At 40.3% G+C, this 19,869-nt stretch overlaps 1 protein-coding gene across 1 annotated transcript in view; it reads left to right on the top strand.

The window, feature by feature from the left end:
- The window catches only part of LOC137186578 (interleukin-1 receptor accessory protein-like), a 37,755-nt gene that overhangs the window by 9,749 nt on the left and 8,137 nt on the right, over positions 1 to 19,869 (top strand). Inside the window, exons 4-10 of the mRNA XM_067595616.1 lie at positions 6,660 to 6,855; positions 8,879 to 8,962; positions 13,244 to 13,466; positions 14,589 to 14,757; positions 14,842 to 14,913; positions 15,875 to 16,001; positions 17,577 to 17,725. Of these exons, the coding sequence (XP_067451717.1) occupies positions 6,660 to 6,855; positions 8,879 to 8,962; positions 13,244 to 13,466; positions 14,589 to 14,757; positions 14,842 to 14,913; positions 15,875 to 16,001; positions 17,577 to 17,725 (1,020 nt within the window). The remainder of the gene's footprint in view (positions 1 to 6,659; positions 6,856 to 8,878; positions 8,963 to 13,243; positions 13,467 to 14,588; positions 14,758 to 14,841; positions 14,914 to 15,874; positions 16,002 to 17,576; positions 17,726 to 19,869) is intronic.

The following is a 19,869-nucleotide window of genomic DNA, read 5'->3' as shown; positions in this document are numbered from 1 at the left end:
TAACGTCAGCTGGATTTCATTACATGCTGCATTACTATCAAGATAACGAGGAAATGTTGTTGATTAACGAATCTGTAAAGTTGCTACGTGTGTCTTTTCTTTTCCACCAACTGTTAAACAATGAATAATATTTCAATATAATTTAGGAGATTTGAAGAAGACATTCATGCTGTTCATTCAGCACGTTTGTTAGACCTCAAAGATACACATGATGATATTTATAATATTAGCTGTACGTGTATAAATTGGATCTTTTATATTCTATTCGGTTTGTTCCCTTTTTCTTTGTCAATAATAATAATTCTTGTTCTTACATCTCTGTGAGGCTGCAACTAACAGACTTTTTCTTCATTAATCAACAAATTGTTTATTATGTTAAATATTGAGTCCAAACAGTCTGAAACCCAAAAATATTCAATTTACAAAGAGAGAAAAGTAGAGAATGTTTGACAGACTTTATTTATTATTATTATAATATATTCAGCACTTTTCAAAACACGTTACAAAATGCTTCACATTAGCATGATACATACAAAACATATGAGATTAATGTTTACAGAATAGAAAATAATCAACTAAAACAAAACAGAAACATCAGGGAATAAAATCTTCTTCTTCTTCTATGACTGTGAGTCGTGCAGGTAAAGATGATTTATTTATTATCAGGGTTAGTTTCAGTACTTACAAGCACAACACGGTGAAATACAGCAGACTGTACACGGAGCAGCCGAGATTAAAACCAAGACCTGCACACAAGACTTACAGCAGCATGTCACAGATGGATGGATAGTGTGTGTGTGTGTGTGTGTGTGTGTGTGTGTGTGTGTGTGTGTGTGTAGTGGAGGTAGAGAGGAGGGAGGGATGAGGTTGAAGGTATTAGTGTAGATGGATGGACGGAAAGTGAGCGAGGAGGAGAAGGAGGTGGATGGATGTTGGAGAGGATTTTAATAGAAAGACTAATACTTCAGCAGGGAAAACCTGACAGGTCAATTACCAACACACACACACACACACACACACACACACACACACACACACACTGTACATGAGGTGTAGAGAGCCCCCATTAATCCAGCGTTCAGGATCCCGAGAACCTGCAGGACTGAAACTATCCTGCACTCTGGGGTCTCAAACTGAGGCTCCCGACCCAAAACTGGCCGTTGTTTTATCAGCAGAGTTCAGTTATTCTGCAGCTGCTGCTACAAAGAAACCAGTGAATTCCACAACTTTCACTTTATAGTTATAATAATAATAATAATAATAATAATAATAATAATAATAATAATAATAATAATGTTTATTTATATAGAAATGATTAAAGCAGGGATTACAAAGTGCTTTCTAAGGACAAAATGAAAAAAAAATCCAAAATTGAAGGTACAGTATGAGGTAAAAATACATTTTCAGAAGCAAAGTAATAATAATATTAATAAAAACTAAATTTAATAACATTTAAAAGAGATTAATCAAAAGCCTTTTTGTTAGAAATGTGTTTTTTAGAAGAAGATAGTGATTCCATCAGTCTGAGTTCATCGGACAGGTTGTTCTACAGTCGAGGTTGGTGGAATAGTGTGACACGAGACCTACCCACAAGTTCCTGTGTGAGGATATGAGTAATTCAGTGACATACTCTGTAGGCAGTGGAGTTTTTATATGTAAAAAACTGGCAGGTCACCAACTACTTCAATAGATAGGCTCCATTCCAGGAAAACTACAGTACTCACTCTTGTTACTGATGTGTTATTTTTTTTTTTTAACATGTTATGGGTCCATTCATGGCTCCACGAAACACGTTTAACGACAAAGTGGCTTCTAGCAGGTCTCGTTCACATATACAGAGGAAGAGAGAGTGAGAGTGAGTGACTCAGAGAGAGAGAGAGAGAGAGAGAGAGAGAGAAATTACACAAGTTACACTGTCACAAGCCTAAATTATACAACAGGTAGTTTCCACCAAGCAATCTGATTGGTCAACTACACATTTAATACGTACTCAATCATAAAAATATTACTCCATCATTCTTCAGAACTACAGACTGTGACGTCGTGCTAAACAGCAACAATCACTTCCGGGTAGATGACTGGTGGTTGATTTGAAGAGAACTTGGCAAACTCGTTTTTCTCTGTTGTCATTTTCAGCCGTAACTGTAACATTTAAAGATATATAGTTAGACACGGTGGTCCAACCTATCTGACGTTTCTGCTGGCTTTATTTTATGTACTGTGTTGCTTTGTTAGCGTCCTTGTTTTGTTTTGTTTTGTGGGGATCTGCGGTGAAAACCCAGAGCAGAGTTTTGAGTTGTCTTTCTTTTATGATTATGAAACTGGATTGAACTGAACTGATTAGGGGGTTGTGGAGGAAAACAAAGAGGTTTTGTTGGTGCCTGAAGGGATGCCAGTGGTCCTACTGGGAGTTCCAGTTCTTAAAAGGGGTTGTTTTTGTGCTTTAGGGATCCTTAAAGTGAGGTTGTCTGGTGTCCTAGAGGTTTCAGGGGGTGTCGGGCTTCTTTAAAGGGGTTCAAAGAGTGTAAAGAGTTAGTTCTTGTTATTGTGGACATGGTGTTGGTGGTCTTTTAGGTGGTTCCAGTGGTTCTCTGATCACTATTAGACACTTCTACTAAATCACCAGTCTGATGAGCTGATGGTCTGAGGTCTAATTTAAGTGTATTAGAGAGTCTGTGGTGTTGAGACTCATTAGTCATCATTGTTATTATCATGTATTGAACAGTCATCGTCTTTTATCCTCCATATAATTAACTCATCCATTATAAACGAGGCTTCTGAAGACCTGAAGGACTGTGTGTGTGTGTGTGTGTGTGTGTGTGTGTGTGTGTGTGTGTGTGTGTGTGTGCGCTTCGATTGATTGATTGGCTGAAGACTGAATACTTGACTCAGTGCTTAAACCTTTTGTCAATAAAAACAATTAGCAGAGGATAAGTCCTCACTAATTTTGACGATCAATTAGTCGTTTCAGTCTTATTTTCCAGCAAAAAACTCAAACATGTTGGTCGGAGCTTCTCTTATATGAGGGTTTGCAGTTGAGAAATGTTTCAACATCAGTTTGCATGTGAAATGGCTCTAAATACCACAATACCCATGAGCCATTGCTGTGCAGAAGACTCCATCCAGAGATGTAAAATCAACAAACACAAAACCGCAGCTGCTGTAACCATTTTTGAGTTTATTCAGTGTGTTTATCCAGTTTTTTGGATTTTATTTTAGTTTTTTGAACAGCAATGCTCTCTGGGACTTAAAGTTTTGGTGATAACTAACAAATCCTCCAAACTAAACCAATTATGTGGTTTGTCATTGTCCAAAACAACCCATATTGTATTTTCTGATCCAATACCACAATCATCAGGATGTATTGTCCCATTTGTGGCCTCAGCTTACAAATGTGTGAACCACCACAGTGTAGCGGAGTGTGACCTCTGTCCTCCCTCCCGCTCTCTGCTGTAAATGCGTAGCTGTTAGCGAGCAGCTGCTTGTTTTCAACAGAAACTCTCCTGCTCTCAGTGAGTCTCTCTCTGGACGGCAGGCGGGTTGCTCTTGTTCTGGTTCTAAGTGGCGGTCATCCTCCGGCTCGTCCCCATGACTGTGTGCCGCAGCCCGGCTGTACATGGAGGTCGACCGGCTGGCAGCAGCCCGAAGCTCGCTGTCACTAACTCTTAGAGATCAAAGGAAGCGCTCTACAGATACTGAGCGTCAGCAACAAATATCTCATCTTGTAAAATGTCTGGTGTAACTGGTGACATCGGTGTTGTCACAAGTTTATCAACTGGTGGGAAAATTATGTCACCGTTGCGTCCCTAATTGTCACATTTCCATAAACGTCCACTTTCATATTTCAGATCTGATTCAGCTCCAACATGTACGGATGGATTTGAGAAGTTGACATTTGGAGTAAAGAAGGAGAAAAAGAAGTGAAATCCTGCTACTATAGTTTGTTTACGTAGCCTCCGGAGCCGGAGGAAGCTTCCTGAAAGCTGACCAATCAGAACAGAGTGGGCTCATCAGGAGGCGGGGCCTTAAAGAGACAGGAGCTAAAACGGCCTGTTTCAGACAGAGGCTGAACTGAGGGGCTGCATAAAGGACCAGTAGAAGATAAATAAGGAGTTTTTAACTGGAAATCATGCAAAGATATTCCAGTAGAGCCCCAGAATATAAATATAAAGCTGGAAATCAATCATCATCATTATCAAACACAAGTCACAGAAGAGTTCAATCAGATATCAGTGTTCCCCTAAATTCTGTGTCAGAAGTTTTCCCAGCCTGATAAAAATATCTCTGAGTGCTGGGATATGTTCAGTGTCAAGGTCAGAGTCAAAGTCTGTGGCTTCAGTCCAAAAACATCAGCAGCCAGTTTACATCTTATTCTATTTTAAACCCTCTTTTCTTATTTTTTATGTCAAATATGTCCGGTTTTGTATACCAGATTTAATAATGAAGATCTATTTTAACCTCAGATGAAACTGAGTCGTCCGTCTCTCACTGATGTAAAAGTGTTTCGTGCGCAGCTCAGATGAGTCTCAAGTGTTTTAATGCAGCAGCTGCCCTCTGTGCTGTCATCCTTTAACGAGATGAAAGTGTCATAATGTCGTTCAGTTAACAATGGCGTCCACTGAGAGAGAGAGAGAGAGAGAGAGAGAGAGAGAGAGAGAGAGAGAGAGAGAGAATTTTCAGTTAACATAGTATTTAACTGTTTAACCTTCAATGTTATTCTCTATCACTCAGATACAATATATGTCAACAACACCTCAACCACGCTACTTTCAGCAGTCCTATAAATACCACCCAACCCTCTCTTCTTCTTCCGCTCTTATATTCAGCTCCTCTCTGAAAATAAAAGAGACCAACAACATCACTCTGAAACAAGACTCAGATCAACAACCTGAGGGCCAAAAACGTCCCTCTGCTGCTCTTTCACTTCACTCTGTCATTTTATAATTATGAAGATATGAAAGAATTTCTTAACATTCAGAATATATAAACAGCAACCACTAGTTCTTAGTTTCTCCAAGTATACCAAATACCAAAATATCATTTATTGTGTCCAAGAAATGAAAGAGGTCCAGATCAGGATGATCCTGATCCTGATCCAGATCCTTTAATGTGTACTTAATGGATGTCTGTTGATACTGAATCAGAACTGTTTGTGTTTGGTGTCAGTTAGTTACCATCAGTCCCAGTGCAAGACCTTATATGGACCCCAGTCGCCTCGAGACACACACACACACACACACACCCACACGTTTGTCTTTATATCCTTGTGAGGACACTCATTGACATCATGAATTTCCAGCCCCTTACCCTAAACTGAACCTAAACCCAAATCTAACTTAAACCTGAAAGCCAAGTCCTCACAACACGGAAACGTCCTCACAACACGAAAACGTCCTCGCAACACGGAAACGTCCTCACAACACGAAAACGTCCTCGTAACACGGAAACGTCCTCACAACACGAAAACGTCCTCGCAACACGAAAACGTCCTCACAACACGAAAACGTCCTCGCAACACGAAAACGTCCTCGCAACACGAAAACGTCCTCGCAACGCGGAAACGTCCTCACAACACGGAAACGTCCTCGCAACACGGAAACGTCCTCGCAACACGGAAACGTCCTCGCAACACGAAAACGTCCTCGCAACGCGGAAACACCCTCGTAACACGGAAACGTCCTCGTAACACAGAAACGTCCTCGCAACGCGGAAACACCCTCGTAACACGGAAACGTCCTCGCAACACGGAAACGTCCTCGTAACACGAAAACGTCCTCACAACACGAAAACGTCCTCACAACGCTGGTTTTCAACTGAAATTGGTTCCCTCGTAGATAGAAAGACATGCGCGCACACACACACACACACACACAATAAAATGGCCCCTTCGAGGACTAACATCATCACAGATGAATATAATTTGGCTCATTGATTCCACAAGAGTCTCAGCTTTCCAGTCAGACCCAATTTATGCAATTCCAAGACTGTTCAGGGACCCCAGCATGCAGAAATATTCAAATACACCATTTTTAGAGTAGATAAAAATAACACATTTATACTGCTTCTAAAAAAGTCCAGAAAGATTGTGAAGCTGTGTTTCAGACACAGAGAATAACACAAAAACTTTTAGTGTTTTTATCCTGTTTCTTGCTTCAATTTTATGCAAAAAACTGTATTTTATGTGCTGTTTACAGTTTTGTTTCTTTGTTTTGTGTTTCTGCATGTCCATGTTTTATGTTTTTCTTTTGAATCTGTGTGTTCTTATTTACAGTATTTATTGAAATTTATTGAAAAAACAAACTGGTACAAACAAAACAATACAACTATATACTTCTTTAAAATAACAATTTATAATTTTGTCGACCAGAATTTATCCCCCTACATCCTCTGGAAGCTTTTTTGAGACACTTCATTGGGTTGTTTGTTAGTTTTCCAGGTGAACATGTGGAAAAATGTGTCATTTTTAGGTTTATTTATGAAAAAATAAAACCAAACCAAAACTATTGTAATATTAGACGTTTTATCCTCAAAGCTAGAATACGTTAAAGTCACATTTATACTGCTTCTGGTTGTGATTAGCATAAAGTGGACTTGTCTCGAGGTTCGGACAGATGGCGGCTCTGTTGTTGAACTTTTCCTTTAACGTCTCTCCGTCTCAGAGCCCATGTGTTATGACTGGGGGGAGTCCAGTGAGGGGGCGGTCTCCATCCTGGATGGGGAGGCCGGTTGGCTCTCCTGTCCTCTGTTCTCTCATCCCTCCGTCTACAACTACTCCTCCACCCAGAGCGCCGGACACAACCTCTTCTGGTACCGCCTCCCCGACGGCCATGACCTGGAGCAGCCAATCACATCCAGGTAGTCCTGTACAGCTGATGTGTGACCTCACTAATCCCTGCAGCAGATTAATGAACATGTTTCACTAACATTCAGCTGTCCACATACTCAGATACCTTTATTACCTTCTTACTGACTAACTTCAAACTGCTGCTCTTCTCATTTTGCTTTTTAAAGGATCATAAAACCACTTTTGCAGTAAAACTGTTCAATGACTGTTAGAAGATTAATTCTGTATAAAGATGTGAGTTCACAGTTTTTATTAGCCGAGTCCACCAACCTCTTTGTCCAGATTGAAATATCTCATAAAAGTTTGATAGATTGCCATGAAATTCATGTTCCTCTCAGAATGAACCGTAATAACTTTGGTGATATTCTGACTTTTCATGCAGCACCATCATCAGGTCCAGTACTTTGGTTTATGAGCAATAACTGCAAAATGAATAAGATTCCCATCAGCCTCAGCTGTACTTTGTGTTTAGTGCTAATTAGCAAGTGTTAGCATGCTGATACACTACACTAAGATGTTGAACATGTACATATATATATATATATAAATTTAATACATTTCATATCTGTGAATCCAATTTAAAATATCCAAAATTCACTTAACAGCATGTCAGAACTTTTTTTCTCATATTTGTCGACTATTTGAATATAACAGGATTAAACAGTTGATATGTCAGCTGGTTTCACCTCCTTCTTCTCTTTTTTCCTCTAACTTGTTCCTCATGAAAACAAAGAACACACAGAATTTTCTCTTTACTTCACATTTTATGTTCTGCTCTCATCTCCAAACACTCGGCGATTGTGACCAGTCAGCTGTCAGACATGTTGAGGAGACCCGACCTGATAAAAAGTCAAATTTGGATCATGTCCGACTCAGGTCCCGGGCCAGGTCTCGGTTCCTCAGATCCAAGTGGACCCATGTAGACCTCTAGTCTATAGTTCACTATATTTAACCTCCATCATGTATGAATAGTTACTGAATCTGAGCGTGTAAATTATTTCTGCTCACATTTGATTAAAGTTCTACAGCTGACAGTGACGACACAAAATATTGATGATTAGTGAGAATTATTACTTCTCACTATTGAGTAAATTATTGAACAGGGAGTACTGAGTGATATCAGGCAATGTTAGCATTGTTAGCATGTTAGCATGCTGAATTTATATTTAGCTTTTGGTTTGATTTATTAAATAATAAATAAATAATAGCCTTATTTATGTAGCACTTTTTAAAAACATTGTCTACACATTTATAAACAAAACACAACAAAAGCACTCATGAATAATCAATACATATTAAAATTAAAGCGTTAGAAAATATAATGATGCCCACAGGAAGAAGGTAAAAGAAAAGAAAACGAAACTAAAACCACGAGTGATAAAAGATTAAAGATGCTGAAAATATTGTAATATATTTGTGGTTACACTTTACTTTAAGTCCCCGTTTTTATCGTGAATTATCAGAATATAAAGAGTTATTAAATGTCATGAAAATGTAGCTGTCAGCAGATATACGTGTTTATGTGTTAATGTATTAATCAATAACTCCTGTGTTTGCTGCTGTAATAATATAAAATATGTCTTCATGACAAATACTGAACATTAATAAACACTTATATCTGCTTATAACTACATTATCTAGTGTAATAAACCATTTATTAACTGTATATATTGGTTATAAATGATAAATAAGGGGGATATTTATGATTTATATGACTGTAGACTCTTAGTGCTGTGAGAGTGGTGCATTGTGGGACAGATGTTTTCCATCTTACTGGATAATTTAGTTATTTATACTCAGCTGTAGACGAGGAGATGTTAATGTTGAACCTCTAATGATTGACAGGAGACCGGGGGGGGTGGAGGCGGGGTTTGGGGGGGTCATCAGACTGATGAAGTGCACGCTAACGATTTCCCCTCCAGACTGGATGTATTAGGTTTTGGAGACGAGCGGCTCGATTAGCATCATTAGAGTTTGTTCTAATGTCGTTGTAATTGAATCGTATCTGATTTATGTTGGTGATCCTCTCTGCAGCTCGCGGATCAGCAAAGACAGAGACAGACTGTGGCTGCAGCCGGCCGCCGCCGCCGACACCGGACAGTACATCTGTATGCTACGGTAAGACGCAGGGCTCACAGACAGTCCCAGACAGTCTTCTACATCGACTGTTTTATCAACTTTTATTCACTGGAAATTCACCTCCTGTGAATTATGTTCATATTTAACCAGTTGCATTAATATTTAATGTCATGTTTTGTTCATGTGTTGTGTTCATCCTCTTCATACTGAGCATCAATAGATCCCTTCTCTCCTTGCTTCTCTTCAGTGGTCAGATATTAACACGAAGGGGGAAATTTCACTTCAAAACAGGAACTTTGGAAGAAAACCACTTGATTAATCTGTAGAGAAGTGACGCGTCAGTCAATTCCCACACACACACATATATCACCCCATAACCCTCACCACAGGGCTTAAACACATAATTGCATGATAGTCCACAGCTGTGTTGGAGGTTTGTCTATGATCACATAGAACAGCTTGTTCATTCAAGATTCCCTGAACCGTCAAACATACAATACTTAAGCTTTGAGCAGTGAGTCATGTCCTTCTGACTGAAACTCTTTTTATTAAATCGGTGGGGAGGTGATATGTCAGTGCAGGAATTTACTTCTTTCTTTGGAATCGGATCTGGGGGGGAATTTGTTCCCTGCAACACAAGAGACAAACAGGTGGTGTGTGTGTGTTGTCTTTCATCTGACTCATTGTTTTCAGACTTGAAGAGTGAACCTTTCCTTTTAAGGCTCCATAACTAAACCATTCTGGTTAACGCACCAGTGTAGGTTTGGTTGTGACATGATGACAAAACAGATTGTAGATTTATATTAATCTAGCAGATATGACAACTATGAGTATTAAAAAAATCAAAGATTTTGATAATAAAGTTGAAATATTTTTTCAGAAAAAAAGTCATTATATTATGAGAATAAAGTTCCTACAATATCTACTACACGGTTTTATTAAGTCGTAAAGTTCTGCATAATGAAGGACATGGCTGCTTTGAGTGACAGGTCCGCCAGTCGCTAGGTGGCTTGTTTCAGCCGTTCGGCCCGCCTCTTTGCCCATTTTTGATTGGCCGGGAGTTAGGCAGCGTCACGCACTGCCAAGATGGTCACGGTAACTACGTCCATATTTTTATACTGTCTATGTGCAAAAGACATGTTTGTGTGATGTCACTCTCCTCTGACCAGTATACAGGCTCCGTCACCTCCAGTTCCTCCTTATTTACCAATTTGGGAATGTTTGATCCACAGTGGTGGAAAGTAACTGAGTACGTTTACTCAAGCACTGTACTTGAGTACCGTATTGAGGTACTTGTACTTTACTTGAGTATTTCCATGTGATGCTGAGAGAAAAGCTCACAGCTGCTGGTTTCTCACTGGGAAGCCTTCGAACCGTCTGACCCAAACTGGTTCAGTGTGTCGGTCTGAATGAGGAAGATTCACTCTTGACTTTACTCTTGAAATTACAACCTTTTTCTTAAAATATTTTAACTTTATTCTCAGAATCTCCTCTTTTTTCCCCTAACAGCAGCCCTAAAACAAGCAAGAATTCAAACTATGAAGGCTCAGTTAACTGCTGTAACATTATAAATTCAACAGTGTATGTCAAAGTAGGTTTTCAAATAAGCAAACTACAACAGTTTCTATGTGTAAGTGTTCATTAATCTATGAAAAATTATAGTTTTAGGTGTCTAATGTAGACAAAACAAAGTAATTTTAGACAAGTTTCAGAGGAGACCAGGATCAGCAGTGTCGTCAAAAGAGAATCAGACAGATTCTTGTTCACTTGTGATAAAGAAGTGCTTTTAAAAAAAGAGGATCCTGATGTTAAAGTTCACACCGATCACACTCATTGATCACACTCACAGTCCATCCTGCAGCTCAGAGATCAGACGTGAAGATTCTTCAGATAAAATCAGTTGCTGCTCTCAGGTTCGATCCTCCGTCTTGGCTGCTTGACAATTAATCAGCTAAAGTGTCTCTGAGAGCGTCTTAAAGATCTGCTGCTGCTGCTCTGAGGATTAGACAAATGGAGATTTGGGAGTTCAGATATGAGCAGTCAGCTGGCGACGCTCCAAACCTGCATTTGACTCTCCGCAAACAAGATCAGTTCATTTCCTGAGTGAAGGTCTGCAGGTCTGCAGGTTCAGTCTCATCACTGCTCTGTAGGCTCATAACTGAAGACTGAAATATGCAGACACAGTGTTTTTATCAAATTAGTTGTATTAATCTTAACCGCTGTTGATCTGGCTGCATGTGCACAAGCTTGTTTTCACTTTTCTTTTGAGTTGTCGATGAGAACAACTGGTTTCACAACAGTTTCACCGACAGTCTGAGTTGTATCAGCAAAGTCCCACTTCAACGCCAGCTAATGATTTTCACTATCAATTAATCTGCCGGTTGTTCTCTCAGCTGATTGATCATTTTCTCCCGAAAGTCAGAAAGTAGAGAAAAACATATAAAAGAGTAGAATCAACAAAAGTCCAAGCTGACGTCTTGTTTCATCCGATTAAACTCCAAAATAATCACTTTACAGCGATATAAAACAGAGACTGGTGTTACTGGTACTAAAGTAAAGGATCGGAGTACTTCTTCCACACTGTTGACTTCAGACTGGAGATGTGCTGCTATACAGTTTACTACAGAGTAGACAGAAGAACACAGAGCAGCTCGTCTGTCTGTATTAGCAGTTTGATAAACCACTAGAAAAAACCTTTTTATGAGTCAAACAGAGACACAGCAGGACCAGAGAACCAGTCTGACCAGTCTGTCTACTGTTGCTACAGGAGCGTCACCTCGTCCTCCTACTGAACTGCAGCTAGTTTACGGTTAAATGAGTCCAGCTGATCAGTTACAGTTTGAGATTCTACAAGAAAGACGGTGAAACTGTATTAAAACTTTAAACCTGCTTCTGTTTGTGCTGTTTTTAGCGTTTTAGTTTAGTTTTAGTCAGTTAATGTTCAGGGTTTTGCAACATACAATTCACTGTTCGGTTTGATCCAAGGTGATCATGGTTTGTTAAGTAATTTTACTTTATCATAGTATTTCAGGAAAGTTTGATTTTTATCATGATAAAACCGTTTACTGTGATATTTTTGGCCACAATGATTGTAGCATGAAAACTGGATATTGGTACATATGTACTTCAGCTTACCGTCAGTACAGCAGTACTGTTAACTACCACTGCAACCCATCAGCTAGCGTCTGACGATGGTTTAGCCTCTGCGGGCAACCTCCAATAACGGATATCCGGGCCGAGACTTCCTCTTCTGTGCGCCGGTCATCAGTTACAATCTGATTAGCAACTCGAGATGTGAGAATGAAGTCGGAGTTGAGAGACGATGTCTACGACCACCATGCGACCGAAGCATGTTCATGTAGAAAAACGCTGAACGGAAATGGAAACCAGAACGCTTCCGGTCCCAAAACCTCGTCTCGTGCTCACAGATTGTGTATTCATATGCAGTTGTCTGTTTATAGAGGTTAGTACCACCGACACTGCTGACCACAGCGATGCTGCAGCTGGATCTGAACCGCCTGCTTCAGTGTGATCTAGTTTGATGTTCCTGTGTGGTCAGATGTCACTTCCTGGTTCCTCTCTCAACAACACACACACACAAACAACAGCGTCACATGATCAGGGCCTGTTGTCTACCTTTAGTTAAGCTCTTTCTTTATCTCTCTCGATCTTATTTTGCGTCTTATGTCTTCATTTTGCTGTTCTGACACCGATACAGATTCCTTGTATTCGTGTTCTCGGTGAATAAAGTTTTAAACGTTCTCTGACCTCAAAATCTTTAGTTTTCACAGTTGCTTACACACATTTCTCAAATCTCTTCATACCTTCAAGCACAATATGGACCAAACTGTGTCTAAACTTTTCATTGTTTTTACACAGGAAATGAGCACATCTTTTAAATTTCTAACTTACGGTAAACTTAGCAAAACACTTTATTTACCATCTTACAAACTGGGACATTTCAGAGATAAAAGCCCAACAAGGCATCAAGTGGGTTCTTGTTGTTGGTCTGTGGTTTGTTGACCTAGATTCTTCTTTTTTTTTTTATCTCATTTTTTTTAAATTTCCTCTGCTCTCTTTCATAATGTGCTGTTTCCTCCTGTTTTCCAACACGCTGTAGGAGAGTTTCTTCATTTTCTCCTCAAATCTCTCAGGCTTTTTCTCTTCATTGTGATCTTTCTGTTATTCTGTTCTCCTGGTTGAATCATCAGTAAACATTACAAACTGTGTCCATGATACTCTAGAGAGAAGTTGACTACAAGTCCCAGAGTGCTTTGCTGCAGTTTTCACTGTTTTCGCTGGTCTCTCTTTGTCTCGCAGTAACAAGTCATCCTGCAGTAAGATCGCCATGCGTCTGAAGGTGCTTCGGCCTGACGAGGTGTTGCAGGGCGCCAACTGTGACACACCTGTTGCCGCCGTGGCAGCCAGTCAGATGAACATCCCGCTGCAGGAAGGGGGGATACTTGACTGTCCAGACCTGCAGGAAGCCTCCAAGATGTCCGAAGACAAGCCGACCGTCACCTGGTACCATTTTACAGAAAATGTAAGGTTTACTTTCAGTATCAATTAATTGTCAGTTACTATTTTTTCTTTTTTTGATTAAAGGACAACGAACAGTGAAACCTGTTTTTCTTGCTGTAATCATTCCTCCTCTTCATACTGACCATTAGAAGATCCTTTCATAATGACCTTACAATGGAAGTGATGGAGGACAAAATGTATTTAAAAGTTTATCTGAAGCTAATATGAAACTTCAGCGTCCAAATGAGTCAAATCAAGTAGATATCTTACAGGGTTTTTTGGTTCTTTCGCAGCTATTAACACTTAAAACAGATCAGAAACATGTAAAGATTCCTACAGGAAGAGAGTCAAAATGTTCTTAACATTTGTGGAGTTTTTTAGTGTCTTAGTTTAGTTTTAGTTTGTTCATTTGCAGGATACCAGGAAGTCGTTCAGACCCTAACCCATAACCCTAACCATAACCCTAACCATAACCCTAACCATAACCCTAACCATAACCCTAACCCTGTACTTCAAACAAACAAACAAACAAATTCCTCATGGCGTTTATAATCCAACAACAAAAGAAATAAAACTACTGTCCTTCTAAATATAAATGAAAACCAGCAGGAAGCTTCACAGTAGATGCTGATGTGTGAGAATCAGTATAGATGTGCATTCAAAGTATCAACGGGTTCTTGGTCTAACTAAACCTTACTTGGCTCATGAATGAATTGTGGTGAAGCAGCTGTTTGCTGCCGTCCTTCATGTAGGATTCACTTCATTTTAATAAGCGTATCAGTATCCTGTAATCCTCTAATACATATGTCAAACTGAATAAATAGACTAAACTGGTTCTAAAGCAGTAAACAGTTCACTGATCAGTTTGTTCTGTGAATGATTACAGTGAGGAAAACATCTTTCTGTTTCTATCAAGGCACCTGACTGTTGTTTTAAGACACCTGCCCCTTAAATTTGATAATTGTTTGGTTTGTAAAATGTCAGAATAAAATGAAAAGGGTCCAAGAAGACGTCTTCAAATAGCTTGTTTTGTCCAATCAGCAGCCTAAAACCCAAAGATATTCAGTTTACTGTCACATGATAATAAAGCTTTGATGAGAAACCTCTGTGTGTGTGTAATGTGTGATGTGTGTTTGTGTTTCAGCACTGTAATGAGGCGCCGTTCTGGAACAGCGATCGGCAGCAGAAAGGAGACAAGCTGCACGTGTATGTCATGTACGTTCACTACCAGGGTTTATACTTCTGCACAGTCAGCTACCAGCGAAGAGGCCAAACACTCAACTTCACCAGGAGCATCAACGTCACCGCCGTCCGTGAGACAACAACGTCACTGACAACACCAACAATAATATTACTGTTATATCCAGTTTAATAATATCACTGTTTCATTCTGTCAGAGCCATCATCTCTACCCAAACAGCCGAGCATCCTCAACCCGACTACAGACCAGATCTACACTGTCAAACAGAGTGAGTCTTCACTGACTGTCTGCCTGCCTGTCTGTCTGTCTGCCTGTCTGTCTGCCTGTCTGCCTGTCTGCCTGTCTGTCTGCCTGCCTGTCTGTCTGCCTGTCTGCCTGTCTGCCTGTCTGCCTGTCTATCTGCCTGCCTGTCTGCCTGTCTGTCTGCCTGTCTGTCTGCCTGCCTGTCTGCCTGTCTGCCTGCCTGTCTGCCTGTCTGCCTGTCTGCCTGTCTGCCTGCCTGCCTGTCTGTCTGTCTGCCTGCCTGTCTGCCTGCCTGTCTGTCTGTCTGCCTGTCTGTCTGCCTGGCTGTCTGCCTGTCTGCCTGTCTGCCTGTCTGCCTGCCTGTCTGCCTGCCTGTCTGCCTGTCTGTCTGCCTGCCTGTCTGCCTGCCTGTCTGCCTGTCTGCCTGTCTGCCTGTCTGCCTGCCTGTCTGTCTGCCTGCCTGTCTGTCTGCCTGTTTGTGGACAGGAAGCTGCTGTGATGGAGATGCAGCTTCTCCTCCACCAACAACAACTTCTGTTTGTTTGAAACTTGTTTTTTCCTGTGAGCGGCTCGGACCAGATTCAACATTCAGAAAGTTAATCGTGCGAACAGAATGAGCGGCGGCGTCCGCAGGAGCTCGTCCCATAAAACAGAACAAGCTGTTGACAGCGTGAACGGACGCTGACACATATATGCACATACAAGCTGTATGATGCTGCTGATGAAACTGGAGAGTCAGTGAACAGTAGGATTACAGCCGCCAGCCTGCATCCAGTCTGATTAATGTTTCACTCCCGTTCACTCTTTGATGCGTTTATTCTTATTTTTAACGGAGACAAGTTCAATAAACTTGATTTAAGACTTAAATATGAACAATTTTATCTTCAGGAAGATAAAAAAATAGCTGTTAAATGTATCGTTTCTGTACCAGGAGAAGAGCAGGACAAAAAAACCCCACATGATTTTATTATTATTTTCTCCCTCAGACATGGAGGCGCGTCTGGTGTGCCAAGGGATGTTCCCCCACCTGGTCTCACCGTGGGACATCTGGTGGACGGTCGATGGGAAGACGGTGGATCAACTGGGTGACAGTCGATTCTCCAATACCAGCAGGTGAAAAGAAAACATGTTTGTTTGTTTTCAGTTTGAAACATTACGGTGATGTAGTTTAGATACAGAAGATACAAGTTAATCTGACAGTATGGACAGAAAGTTTCAGCATCATGTCTCTTTAAGAGGAAGTGGTCTCGGTTCGTTTGCGGTGGATCGTGATCCCACCTCCATCTGACTGACTACAAGGCTGCAAGTATGAGCTGAATGGCACCCGGAGCCCGGAGCCCGGAGCGCTTTGCATTTCCCAAAAACATCTTAAGGCCAAGATGATCATAAAATCCATTTTTACAAACCCTCTTAATCTTAAAGCCTTTGGAAATGTGGCTTGAAATCATAAAAATGCATATATGATATCAAAGTTGAATGTCTCATTAAGCATTCACAAGAATCTGAATGAAAATAAACATTTATAACTATTAGAAAACTGAGTTCAAAAACAGTTCATTTGGCTGCTCAAACCATTTCTCAGGACTGTGTGGGCGTGTCCAGATCACGTTTGATTGACAGCTCACTTTCAGCTCAAGTTCCGTTTTATTTTCTATTCATTCACTAAAACGTTTTACTGATATTGAATAAAATACCAAATCTATCAAATGGACCCTACTTGGTTAGAAAGCTTGACTAATCCACTAACTAGCAAAACAGGTTAAACCAGTGAATCCCAAACATCTCAGTGAACTGTATGATTGTCAGGCAGGATACATTTTTGTATCAAATTGTAGCAGAAAAAGGTACCAGAGCAAAAAACTCTCTCTTGAAAATAAAAAGGGAGTCAGAGGTCCAAGCACCAAAGTGTTCTTTTATTGCCGGCAAAAAAGGGGAGCAAGTAGCACTTTTACAAAGAACCAAATCGCTCCAAAGGTTCTTTGGGGTTCATTGTTTTTATGTCCTTGGGTCGGCTTAGGTCACACCTTATCATCCGCCCTCCCTAATTTTTGACCAATTATTATGTTTCTTTTATCTCCGTCACTCGTTGTTGGTCAAAACTCTTCAAAATAGGTTTTGAGGTGTTTGAGGATATGTACTGGCATATTCAATTCTACCTGATTATATCCAATTTTTATATATAAGTATTGGGAATCATTTTACACCATTATTGCCAAGTTGTCTTCTGGCCTCTTATTTTTTTTATAAGTTATTCTAGTCATTTTACACCCTTATTTCTTGATCTCCTCCAGAGAGTATGTTTGAAAGGTGAAGACTTTAGCAGACCCAAGCAAAGTGACATGTAATACAAACACACTCAAATTTCTCCAGTGTATGATTATGATTCTTCTACCGTGCCTCTATACGTACAGTGTGATTAAATATGGTTCATGAGATGATAACTACACCAATACAAATTGTATCACACTAGCCCTTATTGCTTATAAACTTATAAAATCAATCTGCATAGCTTAATATTGCCTTTAAGCACACCAATGACTTTTAATGAAAATACACCACAACATCTTTAAATCAAACAGAGCTCAGCAGGTCTCTGCAGGGGAAATTCAGGGTCAAACATACAGGATTTATTCAGTCGGTCTATGTTTGACCTTTTTAATAAATGGTTGTTTGTGTATCTGGTTGCAGGCAGGTGAGTTATTACTATGGGGACCGGATTGAGGTGAGCGAGCTGGTGATCAAGGACTTCCAGTCTGAAGATTTGAACAGAGAGTACAATTGCTCCGTGAGGAACGCCAGAGGCTTCGACACTCGTGCAGCTAAGCTGCAGGAGGAGGGTGAGAGACAATAACTCGATAAATCTGTTTATTAATCTCTGTACCGCAACGTCAAACTAATTTTAACATCCACTCCGTTTTGCACACCAGAAAGTCCTTAAAGAAAACTTCCAGGTGAATGGTTTGACAGTATACTGCCACTGACAATGTTGATAGGAAGCTGAACTGTTTTTCTGAATAGTTTGCAATATTCAGAGTATTCAGAGATAGTGACTCTGAAGTGTGATTATGTGCATAACCTTAAAAACTAGGGCGCTAGTTTCCAAATTGCAGGTCAGAGTATCAGCCGCATCTTTAGAGTCCCAAACAAAGAAAATAAGTATTTATCAAAGTTTTGGCACAAAATGTGTAAAAGAACCAAAAACTCTGCGTTTCTTGTCCAAACAAGTACAAACAAGACATTCCTCCTATTCAGACGTCTCTTTTCTTTCCTTTTTCGACCATGTTACGACCCTCGCCCACAACATAATTAAGAGTCAGGATTTCACAATGATTAAGCAACTTTAGTAATGAAAAACAACAACCAAACAACAAAAGCCAGTGAGCCGTCCAAAAAGAAGAGGAGACACCCAGACCAGCCCACAAAGGGCTGTAGGATCTGAGCTCTCCCCTCTAACCCTAAATCCACATAACAACTAAACCTGACAGAAATAAAGCCACGAAAAGAGGACTACCGGACTCACCAACCAAACCAAGAAACTAACAAAGGCAAAACTAAAACATAACAGAACTAACACAAGAACCAAACTGCTGCTTGAAAAGAGAGAGACCAACCCTCTTCATAGGCCCTCCCCTCAATCACCCGATCAGGGCCACCTGAGAGAGACTCAATAGAATCAGGCTATACATATCCCATCCAGCACAGACAGACCAAGTATATGCATATTTTAATTTTTTATTGACAGCTCACTTTCAGCTCAAGTTCCGTTTTATTTTCTATTCATTCACTAAAACGTTTTGCTGATATTGAATAAAACACCAAATCTATCAAATGGACCCTACTTGGTTAGAAAGCTTGACTAATCCACTAACTAGCAAAACAGGTTGAACCACCCAAATCTGTGTTTTTATTTAACTATACCTCCCGGAGTATGATGCTAATCGTTTTAGCATCTTCCATTCACTTACATGAAACGGTTAGCTTTAGCTTTTCTATTCAAAACTTTTGAGCTTATTATCAATTACCCCAGTGGTTTACTAGTTATCTTGACTAATCAGCTAACTAGCAGACTAGAGTAGACCAACCATATCTGTTTTTATTGAACTATACCTACTACGAAGCTAAGTGTTTTAGTATCTTTCATTCACTTACATGAAACGGTTAGCATTAGCATTGCTATGCTACACTTTTGAGCTACTTATCCACTCAGTGATTAATACAGATTTGGATGATGTAGCCAAGTCTGCTAGTTAGCTTAACACAGTAACTTTCAAACCACATCAGGCTAATTTGAATTCTCATTCTAGCTAAAAGCAAAGAAAAGTTCACTGCATTGTTTTCTCATGCGGGAGATGAGAGTAAGTGTTGTGAAGTCAGCCCGGCCAGATAACCACGTCAGACAGACCAAGTATATGCATATTTTAATTTTTTATTAACACAAGTTCAGTTTGTTTTTGTTGTATTTGTTTTCATGCACAGTATTTTACTTTTGAAGTTACGCCACATGAAATCTTACCCGATCCTGAATGAACATTGAGTGTAGTCAGATTGAACTTCAGCGTTAAACTAAGATCACAAGAAGCCAGAAAAAGCCTGAATCCTCAAACTCAAAATGGCACGTTGCTCTGAACAAGCCAGCGACACTTCAACGAGATACCAGCTTACTGATGGCAGCGTGGCCGCAACTGGACCCTGGTTGTCCGCTGTCAAAGCGAGGCGGTCACACGGACAAACAACCCTCCGCCAGGCGCTTAAACCCGGAGACTCACTTCTTCACGCCGTCGCCTGGTAGCTCAGCCGTCAACAAAGACTCTTTAACGGCTCAGTCTGAAACAAGACTCATCCACAGCGTGGTGACTCGACACTGCAGCGAACTCCAGCTCAACCAACACAACACCAGACCGACCGACATCTCTGCAGCTATAAATCTTCAATCCAGTAGGCAGAAAATGCCTTTTTGTGATCAAGGGTTGATGTTGAATAA

This window comes from Thunnus thynnus, chromosome 7, assembly GCF_963924715.1.
Source record: "Thunnus thynnus chromosome 7, fThuThy2.1, whole genome shotgun sequence".
NCBI classification, from domain to species: Eukaryota; Metazoa; Chordata; class Actinopteri; order Scombriformes; family Scombridae; genus Thunnus; species Thunnus thynnus.
The sequence above is the reverse complement of the archived record's forward strand: the minus strand, read 5'-3'. Positions and strand labels throughout refer to the sequence as shown.